At 40.5% G+C, this 26,922-nt stretch overlaps 1 protein-coding gene across 1 annotated transcript; it reads right to left on the minus strand.

The window, feature by feature from the left end:
- Positions 1-925: 925 nt before the first annotated feature.
- SLC10A2 (solute carrier family 10 member 2) lies at positions 926-20,979 on the minus strand. Its single transcript, XM_017501572.2, has 6 exons — positions 20,166-20,979; positions 11,951-12,069; positions 7,738-7,826; positions 6,345-6,520; positions 4,390-4,547; positions 926-1,682 (listed from the first exon to the last, which is right to left on the minus strand). Exons 1-6 carry the CDS (start codon positions 20,540-20,542, stop codon positions 1,555-1,557), a joined length of 1,047 nt encoding a protein of 348 aa, XP_017357061.1. The 5' UTR covers positions 20,543-20,979; the 3' UTR covers positions 926-1,554.
- Between the last annotated feature and the right edge of the window lie 5,943 nt (positions 20,980-26,922).

Below are 26,922 nucleotides of genomic sequence, written 5' to 3' on the forward strand. Positions count from 1 at the left end.
TTTGACACTCTCTAAGAAGGAAATCTGTACCCCCTCTCCTCCACTATCTCTTAAGATTATTTAGTCCATTTTACTATTTGTCTAATGATGGAAAAATATGGAGACATTATTCAACTGTAAATGGAAACTTTGTATAAAAAGATAAATGCTATGAATTTTAAAAGCAGAATCCCTCATCCCTCTACTGGAAGAGCTAAGTTGAGTTCCTGTTCCCATAATGCTTTGGTGCACCAGCAGGATCTGAATTCAGAACATGCAAATGTAAAAAGTCCTTTCAGCCAAAACATTTGCAATGGACTCTATGAGGCAGTGAAAATATCCAGTGCACAATGGAACAAAATCTCTAAGGACTGGGTGGTTAAGATTGTGTATTCTGATTGCTGCAGAATGAGGGAAACGAAATTAAATTTGATCTTATGACCAGCTACTTCCCCTTGGAAGCCATAAACCCCTCCTGCCATATACCAGATACTCCTGGCTGTGTTTTGAATACTGCTTAATACTCATTTCCCGATCACTCCTGGACTTGATTCTTCTTATACTACTTACTCCTGCACATCTAATTGACTGTAGTTAAGCATTTCAACCGGGTTTCTGTTATTTGTGCTTTTCTATGTATTTTTTACTATCTCCCATTGAATTAATTCTTCCACTAGAGTCAAGGTATTTCTCCCAATACTTCTGTCTTTGCACCTCCTGCCAACTCCCTGACCATGATGTTTACTGTGGGTGGTGCCTGTGAACGGAATAGCTGTCATATTAGTCACATGGACCTGCTGCACACAGAAAAACCTGGAGGAAGTCCCTCTCCCAGGTTTGAAGAGCTCTTTGCCAAACACAAACCATTGAAAAGAATTATGTTTTTCCTTGAAAGATCTAGTGGGTATCACTGGACCCCTGAGGTAGAGCAACAGATGTGCAATATCCCTATTGAATTCACTTTGTAATAATTTCCTCTCATTTCTGCTTTTGAACTGTCAATGGAGAAGGCAATTTTTTAAAAAATACAGAAGTCAGATATTTCCCCATGTTATATTACAAAGTTATATAAATAAATAGGTTGCAAAGTTTTCAAATAATGATTAAAATGTCAGTGAAAGATGTTCATGGCAATTTTTACAATCATAAATACTGAAGAAAATCTTGACCACTATAATAATAATTCATTATATCTATTTTAACATATAGAAAGTCAAGTCCTCATCTCTGGGCTAGGAGATTCTGTGTAAGAATTAAGTTTTGGTGTTACAATGTTCTCATTCTCAGTGTTACCTATGTCAGGTTTAGTCTAAGAATATTTTGGAGGAATATTTCAATGACAATATGTGTATATGAGTATATATACATATACAAAGCATATATATATGAAGCAATATTTGTCCATTAGAGAATTGGACCACCAGTCACTTGGTATTGAAACCAATACATGAATTCAAATGAAATTCAAATTTTTACTTTAACTCTTTTTTGCCAGTTATCCTACCAAAACATAATTAAATATAGTTATGGTTTAAGAATGTAATTTAGAACTTGTCTTTTTTGTCCGTTTGGTATCTACTTTTCATCCAACTGAAATCCTCCATTCGTCTTATAAGACAGTGACTCAGGCTCTGTTTCATTTTCTTTGCTCTCTGGAAGTTCTTCCTTATTTTTCCCATGACATTTCTTATATGCCACATAAACTGGAAAACAATACACAGGTTGTCAAGCAAATTTTATAATAATAAACTGCAAAATTACTTTGTATAGAGATTATAACCTATGATTCACATGGCAGATCACATTTTCTGTAGACTGGAGCGGCTTAGAGAACGCAATCACCAATCACTCTTCTTAGTTCTATGGCTACTCATAGTCAGAGGGATGACTGCACTTCAGGAAGACCTAGCGTAAATCTTCAGGAGACATTTGCTCAGGGCAGCCACAAGCCTTCTTCAGGCATTCAGCCCTGCACGTGGTACTCAACAATGATGAGAACAATAGGAAGCATTGGTTCTGTACCACTCTATCCCAGTGAATGTGCTAGTCCTCAGTAAATACACACATGGTGCAGTGCAAGCTCCAGGACCTTGGTTCAATGGTCCTTCAAGTCCATAGAAAGACTTGAACTGGAACAACATTCCCATTCCCTCCCTGTCTTCATTCGGTCTTTTCCCCAGAGAAAAGAGACTCGGCTGATGGGTGATCAGCTTTCTTTTCTGTGGAGCTGCTGGTCTCTGGTAGCAAGCATTTCTCAGCTTATTTTTAAGGTCAGCTCACCATGATAGGCTCTGTCCTGCAAGGCAAGACCTGCAGTGTATATGTGTGTGTGAGTACATGTCTGCACATGTGTGAGTACACATCTGCATATGTGTGAGGCCATGGAGGAAAGAGTGTATCCATAAGCCCATTTGGTTGTGGATTCAAGCCATGTTTTCCATTTAACTTTTATCCATAGCAAAAGCGCTATTTTGTTATCTGAATATCTGATTTTTCTTCTACTTCTCAATTGGTCACAAAGGCAAGAGGAGGGCAGGAAATACTACTTTTAGGACCCTCCCCTCAAATTTTAATACCTCACATATAAAATGGCCATAATAATATTATCTACCTCATAGGGCAATTGTGAACATTAAATGAGATAAAATTAAATGCCTAGCATGGTCTGTGAAGAATAGTAAATGTTCAATAAATGTTAAATTTCATTATGATACACAGCTAAGAGAGACAATGACTTGCCTCAAAGATCTTATTGACCCAAGATCAATATCTCCTTTAGATTGGTCCCTGAACTTCCAGTAATATATTATTTTTGAAGCCACTGAACCATGCTATTGAATTTAATTGAGCTTGTGGTCAATTTGAAGATCCACCACTTACTATAAACTGTTTTAAGCTGAGAGTCCCTCAGCTTAAACTTATGCCAATAATTTTATTTAACCAAACCATACCTCTTATTTATCCCTTTTTCTTCCTCTCCCTTCTTTTCCTCCTTCCCTCTCTCCCTCCCATCTTTCCTTTTTTCCTTTACTTTCTTTCCTTCCTCTCCTTTTTCCAAAATATATTTAGAATCCCACTTTTATCACCAAAATATTGCGTCCAGGCATTGTATACACTCAACAAAGATTCCTTTCTTATTTTTATACTTACTGGTATAACTGTGGGAAAGTTCCAGACCAATTTGAATGCTCCCCTTTCCTCATTCCTTCAACTTGACTTTTTATTAATTAATCTCCTTGGGGTTAGTTTTCAACTAGTGCATTTACTTAATTGTTCTGTCAACCAGTCCACTTTCTCTGGCTTGTCTAGTAGACATCATTAAGTAATTATTTGGAGAGATCCCACTGTGTACCAAATTAGGTAGAGCTCTGTACAATCAAACAAGGATCACTATACAGGAAACAAAGTAATTAGGCATGGGCTCCTGCTTCCTGTAGCAGAAGTAAATCCATGGGATGTTTTCAGTGGATCCAGAGTATTCTATTCTAGAAAGGAAGCCTCTGCTTTGAGAATGACATTCAGGACAGGAGTGCAGAAGAGATTCGCATTCAAGGACAAGTTGAAGACCTGATGAAGCTAAGTAGAAGAGCAAAGCAAAACCAAACAAAACCAAACTGTGTCTCTGGACATTTTGTGACTTAATTTTTACATTATTTTTGTTGTATGCCTTCACTTTATATTCCCCATTAGAATGTCATGAGGCTTTAAAAACTAGCTTTTTTATTTACAAAATTAGAGTGTAAAAATAGAGGTTAAATATTATCAATCCTTGGAAAGGAAAATGTAGAAAGAATTTTCAACTAGGTGAAGGCCAGTGTGGGTGGTGGGGCCTGAAGGGAGACACTGGGAGAAGTAAGCATTACTTAAATTACACCTAGCACTTTACATAAAGAACATTTTGCTTCAGCCACTTCAATTATATGGGTATTTAAAAATATATACACATATATATATACACATATGCACACACACATCTGCCTTGTGTTAGCCCGGTAAATTTTCTTTGTATACCAGTTTTCTGATAAATATCCTATATCTATAAAGCGTATCAAGACAATGTTTTGAAAAAGATTGCCAAATCCTGAGTTCCTGGGCGAATGCCCAAAACACACAGCCTAATGCTCCCAACAAGTTCCTCTGCCTTCCTAATTACTGAGGAAAAGAAAGTCAATGGAGAGAATTGGCATCCATTACTTTTCACTTAAAAACAATATTTGCTAGAATCTTTTGGTAAAACTACAATCTTTTCATCACAACTGAAAGTCATGATAATATCATGGTGGCTTTTTCCTCTCATATATTTGTACAATTCACCACCAGGAACAGGGAGTTTTAAAAAAATGCTATTTTAGTAACTCCAGGATTTTTCAAAGAAAATCATCATAAAATGGGATCGGCATGATTTCTTACCTCCTACAAATATTGCGGCAAAGGCGAGCTGGAAAATGCTGTAGATGAGGGGGAAGGTGAAGACGACATTGAGCTCCTCAGGAGTGAAGGAGAGCTGAACGATGGTGGAACACAGCTGCGTGTTCTGCATCCCCGTTTCAAAAGCAACCGTTCGGCACCTAAAGAAGATGTTAAGAGAGTGTATGCTTTAGTTGTTGTTTTGTTTTTGTGTAACATTAAAAGCAGATATAATAATAAGTACATATATATGCATTTTGTCTCTGCTTTTAATGCACATATTTAAGACAGGATTATTCAATATACAACTTTCTATGGAATAAATATACTTATTAATGTATATTATATATAATATCACCTATTGTAGTTAATATAAATAAATATATTTAATATGTACATATGAAGAGATAGCTCATTTACCACAGTGCTCAGGAGTGGCCAAGAGGGTTCATTTCATTCTTTTCAATCCTGACCTTGATAACAGTGTAGAGTACAAATCGGTCAGGGGCTCAGAAAATCCTCAACATACGGTATTTGTTGTGGCTGTTTCATTGTTTAATTTGTTTTATTTAGGCTGGGATAAACAGGTGTCCCACACCTGTAATCCCAGCACTTTGGGAGGCTGACGTATGAGGATTTCTTAAGCCCAGGAGTCCAGGAGTTCCAGACAAGTCTGGACAACATAATAATGAGACCCTGTTTCTAAAACAAAACAAAAATTAGCCAGGCAAGGTGGTGTGTGCCTGTGTCTCCCAGCTTCTTTGGAGGCTGAGGCAGGAGGATCACTTGAGCCCAGGAGTTTGAGGATTCACTAAGCTGTGATTGTGCCACTGGGCTCCAGCCTGGGCAACAGAGTGAGACCCTGTCTCAACAAACAATTGTTTTTTTTAAAATCTTGACAAAAAGTCTATAAGGTAGAAACTATTGTCCCCATTCTACAGATGATAAAACTCAGAGAAAGAGAAAGCGCTAGGCCTGAGGTCCTCTGGGTGGTGTGTGGTAGGATTGGAAGGCAATCCCAGGTCTGCCTGACTCAAATACTGTGCTCTTCCTGCTGCCCAATGCCACTTCTCTCTTTCCCAGCCTCACACATGCATCTGTCTCTACACCTGTGTTCTCTCTGCCAGTCTATTAGATGGATTAGTCAAAAAGAATCATTTCTACCCAGTACGAAATCTAGATGTGCCAAACCCATTCTAATATTCGGCCCCTTTGGAGGATGAGCTCACCCTGCTGCCAGCTAGAGGAACACCTGTCTATTTCACGGCGCCCAACTGCCTTCATTAATGTTACTCCACTCAGAGAATAAGAATGCCTTGCAATGGAAGAGCCCCATCTGCACTGTAAGGGGAATGGTCCAGAAGACTGAGCAAAAAAGAGGCGGTCAGTATTTTCTTCCTGGGGACTTGCATGACTTCGGAATCAATGGGTCAATTTAGAATGACATATTCAGAAATAGGATGAATGTGATGAGAAGCGAAGGATTTTCCTCTTGTCTTTGGTGTTTGCAGCTGTTATGGGTTGATTATATCACCCTCTCCCACAGATACATATGTTGAAGTCCTAACACTCCACACCTCAGGATGTGACCTTATGTGGAAACAGGGTCATTGCAGATACAATGAGTTAAGATGGGGGGTCCTCATCCAATATGACTGGTGTCCTTATCAGAAGGGAAGTCTGGCCTCAGAGACGTGCTCTGAAGGAAGACATAGGAAGAAGACAGCTGTCTGCAAGCCATAAGGGAGAAAGATAAGGGATCCCTCCATCATAGCCCTAGGAAAGAAGCAATCCGGTGACACCTTCATTTTGACTTCTAGTCTCCAAAATTGTGAGACAATAAGAGTCTGTTATTTAAGCTACTCAGTTTGTGGTTCTATCTTATGGCAACTCTAGCAAAGGAATACAACAGCTATTACAGATGAAAATTCCCAATGGGATTTACTAAAACGCCATACCTGTGCCAGGGTTGACCAGCGATTCTAGCCAGAAGAAACCCCAGGGTGTAACCTGCCACAGGAAATATTGTCCCTATAATCCACAGATTAGGATGGATGATCCAGGCGCTTTGGTACAGTATGCCTCCAACCACAGCTATGAGCACGATGAGGATGGCGCCCGCGATGGACCCAATCTGGAGTAAAAGGAAGAAGTGAACCCAGCAATCAGAGTCAAAGCAAATCCAAGTATTTTTGTGAGAGACAAAACCTCAGCAGTCTCCTTGTCCTTGGGGGAAGTGATGATAAAGTTATCTTTCTATGTACTTCTAGCCAGGAGGCTGCAATCAGCCCACTGGAAATACTGGCGCTTGTCTCGTGCTTTAAGCTTTAAGAACACAACAGGACATGTAACATCCATTTGCAATTAGCCTGAAGACTTTTTAGCTTGCAAATTATCCCTGTTAGAAAAAAAGACAACCCATTTCAGCGACAGCCTGGAATTCTTGGCTTCTAGATTCAATTACTCCTATTCTGTTTCCTTTAGTAAGTCATGAACTTTATAAAGTGTAGTTTCTTCATTTGTAATTGGGGATAAAATCTCACCCCAGTTACTTTTTATGATTATTATGATAATGAGAAAATGGATCTAAAACTCTATACAAGTTTTAAAAAGATATAAGCAAATAAAAACCACTGTTGTTATTTTTTTCTTCTTTTCACATTTAAAACAAGATTTGGAGATTATAAACTTTTTTGTCAAGAGAAGCAAGGAATACGATGGACTTGCTTTGCTCCTGAGCAGCAGAATCTATCTATATTATCTGCATTCATATCCATATCATATAGCTAGAATACAGTTGGTAAAGGGGAGCGAATGGTTGCTTTATGAATCTACTGATTGCCTGGCAATGAAATGGCCCAATGGATACCGACACAAAAAATAATATGTTCTGTTTTCTAAGAAAGCCATTTATATGTGTTGTATAACACAAACTCACATAACAAAGATAGCAGTAATACGTGGTGAGAATAGAATAGAGCAAAACCAAGAGGTGATATTTCAGTTGAGTGTCTTAAACATGGGTAGAAATTTTTCCTGTGACTGCAATAAAGAAGGGCACGCTAGGCTGGGCACGATATCTCATTCCTGTAATCCCAGCACTTTGGGAGGATCACTTGAGCACAGGTGTGCAAGAACAGCCTTGGCAGGATAGTGAGATCCCATCTCTCTCTCTCTCTCTATGCACAGATAAAGAAGGGCATTCTAAAAGAGGGGACTGAATGGCTGATGACTTCAGACCCCCACTTGACAGTAATCATAAAATAAGAATAAAACCATTTCATGGATGGAAAACCCTATTGTTTTGATTGTCACGGCGGAACATTTAATGGTGTGGATTGGGATACTTACTTTAAGTATGATCTTTGCTTTTTGGGGCCATTTGTGATTAACAAACATTCCAATGGAAACAGGAACAACAAGAGCAACCAGAGAGGTACCTAAAGACGACAGAAGGGCAATGGGATCAGCAGAAGAGGTGACACAGGAAAGAGACAAACAGAAGAGTAAGCAGCCTAAAAAAGGCTTACATAGTATTTCAGTCTTCCTTCCGGAATACACAAAACAGAATACAGAATTACACACACACACACACACACACACACACACACACACACCCACAGTCTCTCTCTCTCTCTCTCTCCTTCCTCACTCACTCCAGTAAATAATTTAATATTATTGGTGGATAATTGATAATATCAATGCTGTAAATTCTTTCACTAAATTCTGAATTAATTTTTCAGAGTTTCTTATATTTTCCATATACATTAATTTCAATTTGTCAGAATCTTGGCTTCCTTGGTCTTTATATCTCTAGGAAAAATGCCTCAACAAGGGGTGTGTGTGTGTGTGTGTGTGTGTGTGTGTGTGTATGTGATAAAAAGACAATATTTTACATTCGTTAATGATAGTAGAAATAAAAAATAATTTAAAAAGATTTTATAATGATGGAAAATGCCCCAAATTAGCTCAAGATCACCAGGTATTCTGACATCTCATGACTTCTAGTTAAACCTAGTTTTAGTTATTCAAATTTACAGCAGAGAGGTGAGAACATAGGTTGAGAAAGTGTGCTTTAAATTTTCCATGAGATAATGTATTTGACGACCTCTCATGTAATTATAGTTCTTTGCCATAACATGCTCACCCAGCCAGATAAAAGATCCATTGTTCAGTTTCACCATGTTAAATTTACTGCTGTTCTTGAGACATATGGTTTGTTTCTCCACGTTATTTAACACTATTTGTCCAATAGCTGATTTCAAGTAATTTAGCGCCAACAACTTCTAACTTTTCCTAGGTTGTGTCTTTTTCAAACATCCTTTTAAAGCAGTGTAAGAAAGTGATATTGAACAGTGAAATTCTGTTGCTTAGTTGTTGCTTAGTATTGACTGAACTAGGTAGATTTAACTTGGACTGGAAAACGGATTCTAAAATCCAAGGCTATAGATATTAATTGAAGTGAATGCACTAATGATGAAAACTTAATTTCCTTGTAGTCTTCTAGCCTTCGTGGCGATATAAGGGTCAGTGATGACTTTTGCCCAGAAATTACTTGACAGAATTAAGTAATGACTAAAGATACTAAGAGTAGGAAAAAAAGATGGATGAAGGGGAGTAAGAAGGGAATAATGGAAAAAAGGATGTGAAAGAGTGGCATTGACACATGTACTGCTGAGATCCCCCAGAAAATCCCCCTGGGGTATCTTTGCACCCTGCTGCTTTGGGAGTGATATGATTGGGCTCTGTGTCCCTACCCATATCTCACGTTGAATTATAATCCCCAGTTGGAGGATTACAATTAGAGGAGGGGTCTGTTGGAGGAGGGGCCTGGTGGGAGGTGATTGAATTGCGGGGGCAGGCTTCCCCCTTGTTGTTCTTGTGATAGTGAGTTCTCATGATATCTTGTTGTCTATAGGTGTGCAGCACCTCCCTCTTCGCTCTCTTTCTCCTGCTGCAGCCACGTAGGAAGTGACTGCTTTCCTTTTCCCTTCTACCATGATTGTAAGATTCCTGAGGCCTCCCCAGCCATGCTTCCTGTACAGTTTGTGGAACTGTGAGCCAATTAAATTTTTCTTTATAAATTATCCAGTCTCAGGTAATTCTTTATAGCATTGTGAGAACAGATGAATATAGGAGGAAAACACCTTCTCCTGGGTCTTTAGACCATTGCCTAAATTTTTGAAGTTTATAGGTCTTAAATTTAAACCATCTGGGTATACAACTTGTTAGTGATGTGGTAGCTTAAATCTAGGTGCAAGTCCTGTGTTTGGAATGTTAGCATGGTTAGTTAGGTTTTGGTCCTATATTTTAATGTGCTGAATCTGGCCCTTCCTGCTAAGAGTTTTCATCTCTTCAGGGCACCCAAGCCAACACAATAAACACATAAGCAGCATCACTTGCCGAAATCTATGACAGAATTGCTTTTCCTTTCCTGACCAGATGAGGCTAGATGAAGTTTTTTAGGGACTTGAGGCACTTTGTGTTTTTCTTTACACCCCCAGTGTGTGGCTCCTGCTTGTAGAGGATGTTGTATCTCTTTGGTCTCCAGTGGGCTGGTGATCTTTCTCTTTTCTTTCCCCAGGCTCTGTTTGTTTTACATATTCCTCACATGCCCATGCTCTCTCTGTGAAGTGCCTGTCTATGTGGATGAAAAAGCATCCACTCACAGTTTCACCTTGAATCCGTAACTTGGTCTTTAATCAAGTTTACACAGTAGGTATCAGAGGAAAGAAAGGTAGAAAGAAGAATAAGAATGAAAGAGAGTGATGAATGGGTTCATGTGGTGGGACTGGGAGCCAAATAGATTTGGAGCTGAACTTTCTGTATTCTCAAACTCTGGGAACTGTACAAATCATTGAATCCCTCCAAGCTTTGGTTTCCTCATTTGTAAAATGGATGGAGTTACGTCTGTTTCACAGTGCTGTTGTGAGAATTAAATGATGAAATGGATATAAACTTCTCGGCACAAGACACGAACAAAGGTGGTAGAGAGGAGTAGGTACTATAATTTGCAGCAGTGTTTTTTTTTTTTTAATGGTACCAGCTGCATGGTCTGCCTCCTCCCCATTCAGATGTCAGCATCTGACAGGGGTCAGAAGAATCTTGTATATCAAAAACTCATACTGAATAGGGCATGTCAAGGAGGAAGTTTTTTTCCCCTCTCTAATAGTAATGGTAAAAGTAGGACTAAAAACATTGTAATACAGATTATCTCCACTCAGTATTCACCAAGTTTATACTAATTCAGTTGTATATTTTCTCAATAATACGAATCACAGAAGCAGTCTTTCTGGAAATGGAAGGAATTTCAGTCCAGCTACCCATCCTGACAGGAGTCCCTCTTGCAAGCATCCATGTGGCTTACCATCTAGCCTTTGCTTTTATGCTTCCTTCAGTGGGAAACCCACACCTTTTTGAGGCAGCTCATTGAGATTTGTTTCCAAGGTCAGTGGGGAAAGAAATCCAACTATTTGGCATGTAGTGTACCTGGTGATTGATACTAATGTACTATTTTGCCTACATCTTGTCCTTTATTTGTGATAGTGCTGTGGGAAATGCTTACTCCTGGTATACCGGGAACTCTTTCATTCTCCCCTTGACTCTCATCCCTAAGTTACAACAGCAACTTAATCTCCCACTATAATTTGTTTATCCAAAAACAGAAAATAAGATTTTTGGGATGGGGGTGAAATGAGACAGGGTCATTACTAGTGAATTTGACTTCTGGAGCATGAGATACAGACATTGCCATTAAATCAATTTTTGCCTCAAGATGTGGCTCACAGGTGAGTGTTAGAAACGGTGTGTTTCACCTAGTAGTTTTCTGTTGTAATACTCCAGATTGCTGACTCAGTGCTCTATTTTGACACCACTACAGGATTTTAAAACATTTCTTCAGGCTGGGTGCGGTGGCTCATGCCTGTAATCCCACTTTGGGAGGCCAAGGTGGGCAGATCACTTGAGGTCAGGAGTTTGAGACCAGCCTGACAAAAATGGTGAAATCCTGTTTCTACTAAAATACAAAAATTAGTTGGGTGTGGTAGTGCATGCCTGTAATCTCAGCTACTAGAGAGGCTGAATCAGGAGAATTACTTGAACTCAAGGGGTGGAGGTTGTAGTTAGCTGAGATGACGCCACTGCACTCTAGCCTGGGTGTCAGAGTGAGACTCCATCTCAAAAAAAAAAAAAGTTTCTTGGAGTGTCTGGAGGCAAAATCCTGTGACCAAGAACTAGTGACACTCTGGGTTAAGGAATAGGTGGAGGCTCCCACATCCACAAAGCTTAAGCCTCCTCAGTCCAGACTGACAGGTGTGGGGAGGGGGCTCCTCTCCCTGGAGATTCAAATGGCATAAAAAGCAGTTTCTCCCATAAGGTCAAGGTTTGGAATTTACATTCTGCCAAGGCTCATCAAACACAGGGGTGACTTTATAACGAAATTGGGCAAAAAAACTGCTGCAAGGGAAATAATGGTTGGGTGTGAGCCTGGTCTGAGAGGTTAGCAGGGGTAAGCAGAGAATGTGATGAGGGTAACAGTCAACAGTCTTGCAGAGGGACGACTTACCTATGTTATCATAGGGAATTACGATGCTCCCAGAGTCAACCCACATTTTGGTATAGATAAGGAGGCACAGCGGCATCATTCCAAGGGCAAGCAGTGTGGAGCATGTGGTCATGCTGACGCTGAAAGGCAACAGGCAGGTTGATACATCCACCTGTGTGTTCTAGTGGAGACGCTGTTTATTTTTATTTTTTAATTTAACTTTTAAGTTTAGGGCTACATGTGCACATTTGTTATACAAGAAAACTTGTGTCGTGGTTTTTTTTTTTTTTGTCCAGATTATTTCGTCGCTTAGGTATTAAGCCTAGTACCCATTAGTTATGTTTCCTGCTCCTCTCCCTCCTCCCACCCTCCACCCTTCAATAGGCCCCAGTGTCTGTTGTTTCCCTCTATGTGTCCCTGTATTCTCATCATTTAGCTCCCACTTATAAGTGAGAAAATGCATTATTTGGTTCTCTGTCCTTGTGTTACTTTGCTAATGATAATGGCCTCCAGCTCCATCCATGTTCCTGCAAAGGACATGATCTCATCCATTTTATGGTTGCATAGTATTCCATGGTATGTATGTACCACATTTTCTTTACCCAGTTTACCACTGATGGGCATTTAGGTTGATATGATGTCTTTGCTGTTATGCATAGTGCTGCAATGGACATATATGTACATGTGTCTTTATAATAGAATGATTTGTATTCTTTTGGGTATATACCCAGTGATGGGATTGATGGGTTGCTTGGTATTTCTGCTTTTAGGTATTTGAGGAATTGCCACACTGCTTTCCACAACGGTTGAACTAATTTACACTCCCACCAACCGTATATAATTGTTCCTTTTTCTCTGTAACCTCACCAGCATCTGCTAATTTTTGTCTTTTTAATAAAAGCCATTCTGGCTGGTGTGATATGGCATCTCATTGTGGTTTTGGTTTGCATTTCTCTAATGGTTGGTGATGTTGAGCTTTTTTTGATTGTCGGCTGCATGTGTGACTTCTTTTGAAAAATGTCCGTTCCTGTCCTTTGCCCACTTTTTAATTGGTTTGTTTGTTGTTTTCTTGGAATCTAATTAAAGAGCTTCTGCATAGCAAAGAAACTATCAACAAACTATCAGATAACCCCCAGAATGGGAGAAAATTTTTATTTTCAATTCATGATTAGAAAGTCCTACAAGAACCTGTCTCAACCTATAGCATCATCTGGTGTGATGAATAGAAATATACACATGCCCGAGTGTGTTCAGGGCCTGACCTTGAGCAAAATAAGCCACATTTGGTATCTTTCCACTTTGCCTTGTGCCATCCTCCCCTCCCCTTTTGTTCTTACGGGTCAGAAGCAGTATTAAATGATGGAATAAAAATCATCATTAAACAATGTAAAGTTCCCTGGGTGTGCCATCCTTCAAACATTCCATTAAAGAACAGCAAATACATTTAGAGCAGCCAACACTACAAGGGCTGCATGTGTCTGACCATGCTGAGATGGGATGGGCCTCCCTGGGCCCCTGGAATAGAATGCATGTCTGAGGGAAGAGGCCTCAGTGTGTTGCCATGAAGCAAAAAAAATTACTGCCCAAGTGACCCTAGCTTGAGAAAAGAAGAGGAAGCAGACTTAAAAATCAAAAGAAAGCATGCGAGCAGCCAGGGTAGCCCTAAATCCTTAGGACTGAGCAAGCCACTGACAATTTAGCAAATGTGTGTTCAGAAGAACTGAGCACATAGTGTCTGGTATCATACCTGCTCAGAGCATTTGTATTTTAGTAAGTGGGTCTGGCTGAGTAGGCTTTCTACATGGAGAAGTTAGTACCAAATGATGCTAAATCTAGTACTAGGACAATGGGTCAAAGAGTGAGTCCTCCTGGTCCCCTTCGGAGTGATCTATACACTGTGTACATTCTCTGCCTTTAAAGCCTGAGCTCTAAAGCCACACACTATCTGGGCTGAAAGCAGTTGATGCCACTTAGTGTGTTAAAGTGTGTTAATCTGAGTAATTTAGTTGACTTCTCTTTACCAGTTTCTTTATCTAACATGGCTGTAAGGATAGAATGAGCCAACAGTGTCCAGCACTCAGAACAATGCAAAGCACTCTATTAAGAGCTGGTTGCTACCATCATTTTTAAAAATAGGATCTCTCTCTGTCACCCAGGCTAGAGTCACCATCTTGGCTCACTGAAGCCCGTGCTCAAGTGATCCTTGCACCTCAGTCTCCCGAGTAGCTGGGACTACAGGGACAAGCCACCATGCCTGGCTGGAACTACAGTCATGAGCCACCATGCCCAGCTAATTTTTAAATTTTTTGTAGAGATGCGGTTTCACCCTTTGCCCAGGCTGGTCTCAAATTCCTGGGCTTAAGCAATCCTCCCACCTCAGTTTCCCAAGGTGCTGGGATTATAGGCACTAGCCACCGCACCCTGCATCTCTTTGCTGTGATCACTTATGTAATCGTGTTTGTGTATTTTGCGTTCCACCAAATAGAATCAGGAAACTTAGAGAAATTTCTCTGAAAGGCCCTTCCCTCAATAGGTCATCATTGAAGTTGTCAAGAGTAGTAATTTCTTAAGTGTGTGATGTGTGTACCTGAAAGAAAATGCTAAACATTTATATTACCTGCCTCCCGAAACAACAACAATAACAACACACTATGCTAAGAAAGTAGCTGGCGGGACAGTACGGTGGCTCACGCCTGTAATCTCAGCACTTTGGGAGGCCAAGGCAGGTGGATCACCTGAGGTCAGGAGTTCGAGACCAGCCTGACCAATATGATGAAACCTCGTCTCTACTAAAAATACAAAAATTAGCCAGGCCCACCTACTTGGGAAGCTGAGGCAGGAGAATTGCTTGAACCCAAGAGGTGAAGGTTGCAGTGAACTGAGATGGTGCCATTGCATTCTAGCCTGGGCAACAGAGCGAGACTACATCCCACCACCAAAAAAAATAAAAAGATAGTAGTTGACAATGAGAAATTTTGTTTCAAGGCATGTAGATAAATTTGCACAGTTTAGCAAAATAAAGGCTGGGGGCAAAGTCTCTCAGGGAGCTTAATTTCCCTAATATTATATATATATATATATATATATATATATATATATATATATATATATATATACATATATATATATATATATATATATTTTAACCAGAATGGCCTCATTTAAAACAGGTTTAAATAGTTTAGATAAAAATATTTGTTTTAGCAGAGCTAAAATATTATGAAGGAACAAATGCTATGGATGTATTTAAAACTCTAAGCAGTTCAATCTATTCTGGTCATAGGTTAACTTAATTTAGATACAAAATAGATGCTAAGGCAGAATTCTACACAAGACAAATAAGTTAATTTGTTATTAATAGTGCTTTGTCCTACTTATAATGAAAGTACTGGAGTTTGAAGGTGATATTTTCTCTCTTCCTTCCTCCCCTTCTTTCAGTGTTCTCTCTTTTATCTTTCACTTTAAAAACTATATCAGAATGGACTTAAAATTGTCCCAATAATAAATTCACTTTTGTTTCTGTGCATCCAATATTTTTTTCTAGATTGTGGTGGAAGTCTCAGGGTGGGGGGAAGTGAGGAGGATTTATTACCTGGTTCACAGTAAAGAGAAGGCTGATGAAAATGTGAGAAAATGTTTAAGAAGGAAGTCTTTTTCTGTCTGTTTTTCTTTCAAAGTTTCTTGCAAAACCTTTAATTCTGAATATTGCTAAGATAATCTATGAGGTTGTATCATAATTTTGAGTTTGGTGAGGACAGTTTCTTAAAGACCATGAGGAGGGACACAAGAGGATTTGGAGAAGGAAAGGTTTAGATTTGTGGGCAGCCTGGATGAAGAGATCCTGCAGAGGAACAGGAGAATAGGCGGCTAGAAGCTAATGCTGTTTGAATGTATGTAAGAACAAAATCAAGCAACTCAAAATGAGGTTAGAAAAATCCACAGATAACAAATTTTAAGAAATAATATAGAAGTGCAAAGTAGCAAAAGAAAATGTCATCTTTTTTTTCTTCTTCTTCTTCTTCTTCTTTGAGACAGAGTTTCGCTCTTGTTGCCCAGGCTGGAGGGCAATGGTGCAATTTCAGCTCATCATAACCTCTGCCTCCTGGGTTCAAGCAATTCTCCTGACTCAGCCTCCCGAGTAGCTGGGATTACAGGTGGGCACCACCACGCCCAGTTAATTTTTGTATTTTTATTAGAGATGGGGTTTCACCATGTTGGCCAGGCCTGTCTCAACCTCCTGACCTCAAGTGATCCATGTGGCTCAGCCTCCCAAAGTGCTGGGATGGCAGGCATGAGCCCCCATGCTCTGCCAGAAAACATCTGACATGAAAAATCTGAAGTTCTATAAAAGCCATGGTATCAAAAATAAATGTACTACCATGAACCTCTATTAGAATGAGCGAAAATACTTAAGTGTAAGAAAATTTAAAAACAAAGGCTTTAATTTTGACTTCAGCTCTATTAACTGCCAGGAAGAATTTTTTTGTGTGTATGGAAATAGCAGAAAGAATAAATGTAAGTTTAGTGAATGTTGAGGAATTCAGTGAAGTCGGTGTTAAGCGATGCAAAAGATTTTAATCATATTAGGAGTAAAATACCAAGTTGAAGGATGAAACGTAGTATAGACATTGGAGAAATGATAAGCGATAGAAACAGTGTAGAGAAAGCTTACGAGCCTGCATAGGGGAAGCAGGTAGATCTTGGTGATTCCAGTTCTGACTCAGGCATGCATCCACTCAATGACCTTGGCCAAGGTTATGAATCTTAATTATCTGCCAAATGCAGAAAATAATAGTTTTAACTTTAGAGGATTCTTCTGAGGATGAAATACACCATTGCTTTTTGAGTCCTTAGCACTGTGCATTGTTTAAATGCTTAATTGTTTAATAATGTTTAATAAAAAAAAGCTGGCAAAATAAATGCTGCTGGAGAGGAACAATGTTTGGTTACTTTGAGGGAGAATAAAGAAAAAAGCCAAATGGTTTTTGGTTAGTTCTCCCAGAACAGAGAAGAGAAAGACATTTATGGGGTTGACATAGGAAGGACTGAGTCCTGTGGTTTTGTGATAAGCCAGAGGGTCACGTTTCTGGAATATCTAAAATATCAGTGGATACTGAAATGGAAGGTGAAAAATTTAACAGCATTTGCCCAAAGAACAAAGGATGTGATAGGAAAGTCTACAAAATAGAAAATCTATAAAATAATAAAAAAAGGAATGTAGAAAGTAGGTGGTAAGGAAGAAATTGGGGAAACTCAGAGAAGGATGCATAAGAATGGATTCTCCAAAAAAGCAGCCAAAGAAAGGAGGTGAGAAGTCTTTGCATGGTGTGGCTGAGGCCATTAAGAAGGATGAAGACCCCAGATATTTGCCTGTGTCTAGGGAGAGAGCAGACACAAAGGAGATAGGAGGTTTCTGTGTCCCCTGAACTATGGGTTTTGGTCACCAGCAGATTCACCTGAGAGGTCACCTTCTCTTCTGTCTGATGCTTTTTGTGCATGTGATGTCCACAGCACAGCTGTAACTCAGGTGAAACTATATGTGCACCGATCAGATTCACAAACAACTTTCCAGGCTGGGAATAGTCAGAGAAGGAACTGAAATAGTACTTGCTGGATTTCAATGAGCAAGGATTACTGTCTATTGTCTTCTATTTTTCAAAGTCACTAGAGATTGCAAAATGCAGTGGCTCTCCAGGTTCATAAGAGGTGACAGGGTGAGAGGGAAATGTTTTGGTTTCTTCTCCCAAGAACGATAACCAGGAGAGTTAGAACAGGTGGAATGGCTTTGCTGGCATTGTGTGGTATCAGTTCTATTAGTGAAGGTGCCTGTTGACATAAACAATCGTGTCTTCATGCCATCGCTAGAGTTCAAGTGGAGATGAAGAAGGTAAAGTTCTGAGTGTACACAATTGGAAATATAAATGTTAGCTAGGATTGTATCTAAATAAATTATCAGGAGACTTTTTCCAATTCTCCATCCAGAAGAATAAAAAATTTCAGAAAACTGTTACGTAATAGCTTAGGTTTTACTCTTTGAATTCATTTGTATTGAAGAAATATTAGAATATTGTTTTCCTAACACACAATGTGTAATATCATCTTACACAGCAGTATAATTGAATCTCTTCTCAATGATTCTCTGATAATAAACATGATTATCAGCTGTTCTAAAATACAGTGACATCTTCTTGTGTTTATAGAAGAATAAGTGATACAGAGACCAGAGACTAGAATAAGTTCTACAGACACCAGAGAGAATAAGTGATGGAGAGACGGCTGTGTGTTGTCAGTGGTCTGCTTTGATTTGTAGGCATTTCAATCTTCTCTTTTGCCTTTCTTAACACTCTGCTTTCTTCCCCACTTCTTATTTCTGGGAAATAGCACAACAAAGCTTTAGAATAAAAATAGTTAAGTAGGTCCTGCATGAGGAGCATTAAGTGAAATTTATGAGATTAAGTGAAATTTATTTTGGGTGTGCAGGATCTCTTATTGGGTCTTGTTGAACTCTGGAGAGGTGAATTTGCTCCATGTCTCATTATAGGGGTTATTCTGACTTGTTGGAAGGATTCATTTGCACGGATATAGCTGGAGGCTTCATATTCTACTTTGGTTCTGATTTTTAAAAAAATTATAGGGATTGTTATGCTAGGTAGACAGGATTACATAATCATCTCCTGTTTCAAGAGAAATAACATTTCCTTAAAGCCAGAGAAAAATGTAAATTGGAGCTTTTAGGTTAGATTTTACTGTGTTAGCTCACAGAAGAGAATTCATTTCAACAACCTAATAGCCTAGCAGCACACACATTTTTCTTCTGTCTTATAAAAGGGTTCCATGTGTGGCATTACATTGACGTACAAAACTCTTCTGCATTAAAAGTTACAAATATCATGAGAAAGCTGTTTAGTGGAGGTCAAAGCCCAAGGTTCCATGTAGTTCACTTTTCTCGGTTTAATAGGTACCGGCATTTTGAATTCTCACTTCTGTGTACCTGCGTCCAGGCCAAACTAAATTGAAGTCTAAAAAGACCTTATTGCTACACTGTGGTTCACAGATTAACTAAACCCTGAATAGCACTTGCCATTCTTTGTTCTTTTATGGGCTTTCCTTAAGAAAAAGCAATTGCAAGGTGGATACCGTGTGTTTTCTTATGTGAAAGACTGAATCATGTGAAGGTATAGAGTTTGTATGACTTTTCTAAAGTTTCTTGAGGAACCAGCACCAGTTGAAATGAGACAGCAGGTTCCTAATTGCTCACTGGACACTCTGTCGATCCAGTGCTTACATTGCTACACTGTGTGCTTTTCTCCTCTGCCTATAGTAGCTGGGGATGAACAGAGCTGATTGCCTACTGTACATTATGTAATAAGTACATGTTGCATTGGCATCTGGATGGTTTGCAGAAGGAAATGCATACCTTTCACAAGAAATGAATTGTGAGCTAAGGAAAAAGACGTTTGTCCATTCAACTTTAAGCATTAAAGTTCTCAGTCTAGTCACATTAATGCTTCATCTTATTTCTATTAGTTTTTTTTTTCCCCCTAGTGCTAGTTCAGACTGCCATGGGATGAATTGGGCAAACATTGCAATTTAGATTACTCTGTGGGAAGTGGAGAAACCATTTTGTTTATTTTGTAGTAAAGTAAGCATAATTTTAAAAAAGCCGCTGTAGGCTTTTTTCTCCCACTTTTAATGCCAGTAGAGGTAAAGCAAATTTATAAATTCTTCCTTAGATTTTATACCAGGAAAATGTTTGCCCAAAAAACTGGCTATATTTGATGGAGCTGACTGCTATCTCACTAGAGTTTCTAATGTCTGACAAATAGTTTGATTTTATGATTGTACCCAGAGCTCCTCATCATTACAAAGAAAGTGTATTTTGCTTTTTTTTTTTTCCTTGCTGCCAACAGGATAAACCTCCTTAGCTGCAGCTTGTGGTTTGGAAAAGATTACTATTTTGAAAAACTTTGAATCTTTTCCTAGAGATCAACAGCAATTATGCAACCCCCTGTTAACTGAGTTAGATTGCAAAGCACAAACACAAAATATAAATCCCCCAATTCCAATAGCTAAACAGCTGTGCTAGAAGGCATGTGAATGCATTTATTCCCTCCTGTTTAATTCTTTAGTCATACTTTAGATCCGTGGCAAATCAGCTGGACATTCAGAATGCCATAAGCTTCTGGAAGGATGACCCCCAGGCGATTGCAGGAGTTAGAGGTGTAGATAATCTTACCTCAGGTCCATGTCGCCGTCAACCCAATAGGCCAAGATATTGGAGGCAGTTCCTCCTGGGCAGCATCCCATAATGAGCACCACCACGGCCTGGACGGGGAGGACGTCAAAGGCCACTGACAGGATGAATCCCATGAGGGGCATGATTCCAAACTGACAGAGGAAGCCAACACAGATGCCCCACGGCCGCTTTATGTGTCCTAGAAATTTCTTGACTTCCACGTTGCATCCCATGGAGAACATCACCAGGGCCAACAGGACGGTCAGCACGGTACTCAGGACCACACTTAGAATGTTATTGAAATTGCTCTCAGGTACCACACAGGATGCGCCGGAGCAAACTGTTGCATTGTCCACACAGATGTTCCGGTAACTCATTGCTGGGACTGCTTCTCAACAGGCTGGGTCCACAGAAGTGCTGGTCCCTGGGCCCTGGCTCTGCTGCCAGTTGAGATAAGCAGTGTTTACTTCCACCCCATCAAACTTTTAAAGCCCTCCTAAAAATATGTCACTTGGTGTCTCTTTTGAAAGCCACCTTAGGGAAGTAATAAAAAACAATAAATGCTAGTATGTCAGTTTCGAGAGGTAACATTACAACACAGAACACATTGTGGATCATAAACATTCAGCGAAATTATTGGTCAAGACAGAGAGTTAAGATTAATCATTTATTGGCATGATAATGAACCATGCCATATAAAAAGAGCCATGTTAATGTTTAATGCCACGAAGGTTTGTTGCATAATTTCAGTTAAGTGACACTTAAAATCAACTCGGCTTAGTGCAGAATCTTATAGGGATTGAGTCATAGGAACGCATATTGTTCTCACATTTCCCTGTAAATAGACGGATTTAGGGTCCTGAATCTTTGAGTGCCCTGTCCCAAATTATATTGCAAATTAGATGTCAGACTGTGAACTGCGACCCAGATCTCCAATTTCCTCCCCCAATAGTTTTGCTACTGTATCAGTGTTTCCTGGAATTGCTCTGTAGTGTCCATAAAGTATAGGGAAGTTTGAGAAACTTCTGGGGCCTTGGTGCAAATCTGAGATAGTAATATTTGGGAGGACAGAATGTTTTCTGGTGGAAAGGATCTGACTTGTACAGCCACCCTCAATTACTCACACATGCAATTATCTGTGCGTTGTCATAGTAACAGAGTGCTTTATAGATGGAGACAATACAATTATTTAGAGGGATGAACCTCAGAGGATTAGGTCAAAGTGACAGGATCTCTTTGTGCTTGGAGTCATAAATAGAGATTAGATTTTTTTTTTTTTTTTGGCGGAGGGATTCCAAGGGAGTTTTGTGTAAATGTCAAATAGTTGACCTCATTATGGGCAGAACGCTGTATTTTGGGGTATAGGGAAGATAAAGAAAGAGGTAGAGAAGAGATTGTCCTGTTTTCAGGAGTTTATAACCCAGTTGTGTCAGGAGTTCATAAGCCAATTGACACAGCAAAAGAAAAAAAATTGAATATTTCGATTATGATTCACAAATTATAGGACAAGTTGTAATTTATTCATCAACTTAATAATCTTAAATTAAGTGGGATTAGCACCCCCATTTTACAGATGAGGATTTAAGGGTTGAGAGAATGGAGTGCTTTAGATAAGGCTAACGGGAAATGAGAGAACAATTTTCTTTCCTGTGGCTCATATCTGGAAATACTGGAACCCAGCTTTCTGATTATGGTCAGAAAACAGTTGGTTTGGCTTGCTGGGGATTGGAGTAATATCTTAGAAGAGAGCTTCTGAAACTCGGTGTGAACGGGATTCCCCCGGAGGCCTTGTTAAAATGCAGATTCTGATTCTGGAAGTCTAGGATGAGTCTTCTTTCTGGCAAGCTTGTAGTCGATGGTGATGACACTGATCTGCTGTCACACTTTTAGTATCACGGCCTCAGGATATCATGGTGACAACAGTTGTACCCATGCTGGTGACAATGGAACTTATGGTTACAACTGAAAGCAGCTTTTGCAGAGAAACTCAATATAGGAAAATTAACCTTTTATACAGCTTGAGAAAATGTGAGCTGTGGCTAGAATGGGCCACTGAGCAAAAAGCTAATAGAGGGAAATGTCCAAGCCGCTGGTGGCAGGTGATGGCGGTGATGGGGGCTAGGGATCGAGCTACTGGGAAAAACCTGAGCCTTTTCCTTCCAGGGAAACCACGATTTATACTTGTTGATGTGGCTCCTGGCCCAGGAGAGAATCTTCGAGTTGCCAGGTCTCACTACCTGCCTTTTCTAGCACAAGTGGGCTGCCATTAGTTCTGGACTGGCTGCCTGCCAATTCCTGGGAGAGCCTCTGCCTTTCCTACCTCCTTCCCCACCTTAACAGCTAAATGATAAGCCAGGTAATTCCCAAAGAGGCCTCCCCTCCCTCTCCTAGATGTGTCATGACTTGGCCCTACCCTGCTGGTCTCTCCAAGCATCTCCTGGGACTGACCTCTGGTCTACTTCTGTCGGAAGCTGGCCCTCCCCAGGGCAGATGAGCCAAGTGCACTCCCTGCTGCCACACCTGAGCACCTGCACCTGAGCACCTGTGGCTGGCTCTTCCCCCTCACCGCACCCCACCCCGAAAACTGATTAAGGCAGATGTCCATTCAGTGTTGATCAGTTTACAGTCTCTCCTCTCCACATTCTCTTAACCTCAAACATTAGGTGAAGGGCAGAAAGCTAGCCCAGGATTGAACGGCAAATAGCCTCTTTGCCAGGTCTGATCTGCAAAGGAAAATTTGAGCCCTGCAGGTGGGAAGGATTTGGATTCTGAAATTTCTCTTAAAGTTGGAAGGCTGCAGTGCCAGGCCCAATGCACAGGGCTCAAGACAAGAATATTCAGACACCCTCCTTTGAACTCAAATGGGGTTCCCAGGGCAGGCCTCCTATTTTGGGCGAGGGTTGTGGCTGGGCTGGCCAGGTGTCATCCATGCTTAGGCTTTTTGCCCACACGGCTAGAAGCAGGGAAGAAAAGTGAAGAGAGCGGAAAGCAGGTTCAGAACAAAGCTAGTCTCAAATTTCAGATGACTTGCTAAGGAGATTTTAGGCTCCCAGGGGCAGAATGCTTTGCATATAGACAACTTGCAAATGAGCAGTCTGTTTGACTAGACAGAGTGCTACAGTTCTGCTTATAAAAAAGTGCCAATGCATTTTTAATTTTCACATTGTTTTTACATAAATTTGCACATTGGGCTCGAGAGGTTTTACAGTCAAGTACTGGAATGATTCACAATTAATTAATACACTTAACTTCAGCTATATTCAAATCCAGACACTGACAGTATCTAAATATATAAAAATCATTCTCTTTAATTGTAACACGGAGTTGGGAACAGATGCACACCTGAGAGGAGTAGTCAGGAGGCTGGGGCTTGATTTTCATTGTCATCCTTCTCAGTCATTTCTGCACCATTTCATCACACTCTGCGCATGCAGGCCACCCTGCAAGAAACCAGGAGCCGATTCCTGCTTCTGGCCGCCTGGGTGCAGACATGAGAATTGTGGTTTAATTTGACATCCCAGGCTTCCCTTTGGTTTCTGTATATCAATTGGAGGACGCCAGGGTTTAATAGCTTTCTATCATGTTTGCCCTGAAGTTCACATGATAAAAGATGAGCTTTCTATCTTCTGTTGTGTTTCATCAGAAATGGCTCTATTCAGATCAATGGCCGTCTCGGATTTGAGTGATTCTGTTAAGCGCTTTCCTGTGACTGAGGTTGTCCCCCTCTCTCTCCTCTCTAGTTCCTTCCTACAGACTGATCTTTTATGGAACCTGAAAGTTCCACAGTTAGAGCTCTTTGGAGTTACCAGACCTTCTTTAAGACAAAAAGGTACTCTGGGGAGAATGGCCTGCGAATGACTGACTCTTCACTCTTGAGGGATTGGAGGAAAAAGGCAGCATAGTATTGAGGAGAGAAAGCAGGATAGAAGAACCTGGAGTCTACTGGATGGAAAATGCACTGGGCTTGGAGTCAGAACTGGGTTCTAGATCTGCTTCTTTTGAAAATACTGTTCAGGCTATTAAGGTTTTTATGAATGAATGTGAATCCTTATGAAACGTCTGTAGGATGGTCCCACCACTTTGGAAAATGATTATAGCTGAATATCCACATGTCCTCTGACCCAGTCATTCCAGCCCTTGAGAAGAGGTCATGAGAGAAGAAGGCTGGGAGTAAAGATGGAAGAATTTGGGGGACATACAGCTAGGAAGTGCATAGGTGGATGGATAGTTCACCTTTGAGGGACTGTGTTAAGGAAAAAAACTCTTCCTGAGTCCACAAGGGATGTGGTTTCAAAGGCAGAAATATCCCAGCACCATGCCTCCATCCATGCCCGCATCAGAGAATGTAAAGTTCTATGTCTAAGTTTCCCAAGCTCGGGCTAGGTAGAAATTCCAGGTGAGCATCTTTGTTCAAAAAGCCCACCAAAAGCTCTGGGAGGAGGGCGCACTATTGTGGGCCAGGCAGCCAATCCAGGTTCAGAGTCTAAGATCAATCACCCCAGAGGAAGTTTGAAAGAACTCCTCTCATTGGACAAGAACATGAATGAGGCAGGAGTAACTCCAGGGTGAAAACTCCACGGCTCCTCACGTGGATCCCCTTCCATGGCAGCGTGGGAACTGTCTCTCCTTCTCTCTCTTTCTCTCTCTCTGCCTAATAAATCGCTCTCTGCCAACTCTCTGCCTAATCGCTTTCTGAAAAACTCTTTGGGTCCACGATATTTATCGAAGCTCAACGTAACTCCCAGGGACCCTTCCCCCATTCTTGGGGTCAGAGAGGCCAAGGACCTGGGCACGTCGGGGAAAACATTGCAATGGGGAGGGAGCTGAGTGGCCCCCATTCCGATCAGGAAACTGGTGCTGCTGCTCCCATCCTGGCTACACCTTCAGCATTTTAGCAAGGGTTGGCTCTGTTAATCATCGTATGTCTTACTTATTTTGTTATTGTTGTCAAACGTTTTCTAAATATCTGAAAACATTAAACTCTCTGAACCTATAATTAAATACTTTTTGGTTAATCATTCCTAGATAAACCTTCAAGCAAATCCTCTTCACAGACCGCAACTTTTGCACGCTTTCTGGTTCACTAGTAACAGGAAATCTCAAAGTAGAAAATTAATCAATGAATTTTGCCAATAGCTCCTGTTGTCTCTTGCAGGCATGACAAAGGTTTTGTTACGCACATTTTTGTCTTTGCTTTCAGAATGTGGATGAATACCGAATTCCTGTAAATTCATGACCTTGCGGTGGCTGATTGTATTATTGCTCTCAGTTAATTGCTTCCTACTCCTCCGTAATGAGATTCTACAGCCACACCTGTTGAGACGGACTTGCAGTGATTCTCTGTTGAAGGAGTAGCCGCTTTATTTATTTTTTGTCTTTTTTTGTGGGGTAGGGGACTGAATCTTGCTCTGTCACCCAGGCCGGAGTGCAGTGGTGTGATCACAGCTCACTGTAGCCTCCATTGCCCAGGCTCAAGCAATTCTCCCACCTCACTCTCTCTACTAGCCGGGACCACAGGCATGCACTATCATGCCTGACTAACTTTTTAATTTTTTGTAAAGATGAGCGGGGGTGGGATGGGTTTGGAGGGTGTGCTGGAGAGAGTCTCACTATATTGCCCAGAGTGATCTCAAACTCCTGGGCTGGAGCAATCCTCTCACCTTGGCTTCCTAAAGTTCTGGGATTATAGGCACCGGCCACCACACCTGCCCAGAATAGCCAATTGTCAAGCATTAGTGTTAAACCATGGGATTGCTTTGGCCAAGTAAGTTATAGTGGTAGCAATGGGTATGCTGCTTCCAGGGAGAAACTCCTAAAATCATTGCGTGTTTGCACGACGTTTTTCCCACTCTTTCCCCTTTGAAAGTGAGTGGCAAATCTCAGTTAAAAGCTGTTCCCTCATCTGTTTGTAGAATGAGAAGATGCATGGAGCAGAGCCTCGGAAGCCACAGAAGCATGAGGTTGTGCTGTAGACAACAGGGAGCGTGGGGACTTTTGTAATATGGTATAAAATAGTAAAAACTGACTGTTACTTATCTGCTGTGATTTTCAAGCTAATCAGATCAACATTTTCTGTTAGTTTGTAGGAATTACCCATTATAGGTTAATTGTGTTCCCACAAAATTCATGAATGGGAAGCTCTAATCCCTACTACCTCAGAATGTAATAATATTTGGAGATAAGGTCTTTCAAGTGGTGGTTAAGTTGTAATATGGCTGTTAGGGTGGTGTCCTCAGAAAAAGAGGGCATTTGGACACATTGAGAGACATGGGGAATGCCTGCCAATCTATCTCTAGTGTTGCTTTCCATCTTAAAGTAAATTTTATTGGTTTTTTAAAATATGACGTACTAGTCTGTTCTCATGCTGCTAATAAAGACATATCTGAGACTGGATAATTTATAATGGACTCACAGTTCCACATGGCTAGGGTGGCCTCACAATGATGGGGGAGAAGCAAGAGACGTCTTACATGGTGGCAGGCAAGAGAGCATGTACTGGGGAGCTCCCATTTATAAAACCATCAGATCTGTGAGACTTATTCTCAGGAGAACAGTATGGAGGAAACTGCCCCAATGATTATCAATGATCTCCATCTGGCCCCACCCTTGACACATGGTGATTATTAAAATTCAAGGTGACATTTGGGTGGAGACACAGAGCCAAACCATGTCAATGACTACAGCAGATTTCTCCTTGTAGTGCTTGTGTGGAATATCTTTTTGTGTCCTTTTATTTGTAATCTTTCTTTTTCTTTAA

This window comes from Cebus imitator, unplaced genomic scaffold (assembly GCF_001604975.1).
Source record: "Cebus imitator isolate Cc_AM_T3 unplaced genomic scaffold, Cebus_imitator-1.0 Scaffold14, whole genome shotgun sequence".
Taxonomy (NCBI): Eukaryota; Metazoa; Chordata; class Mammalia; order Primates; family Cebidae; genus Cebus; species Cebus imitator.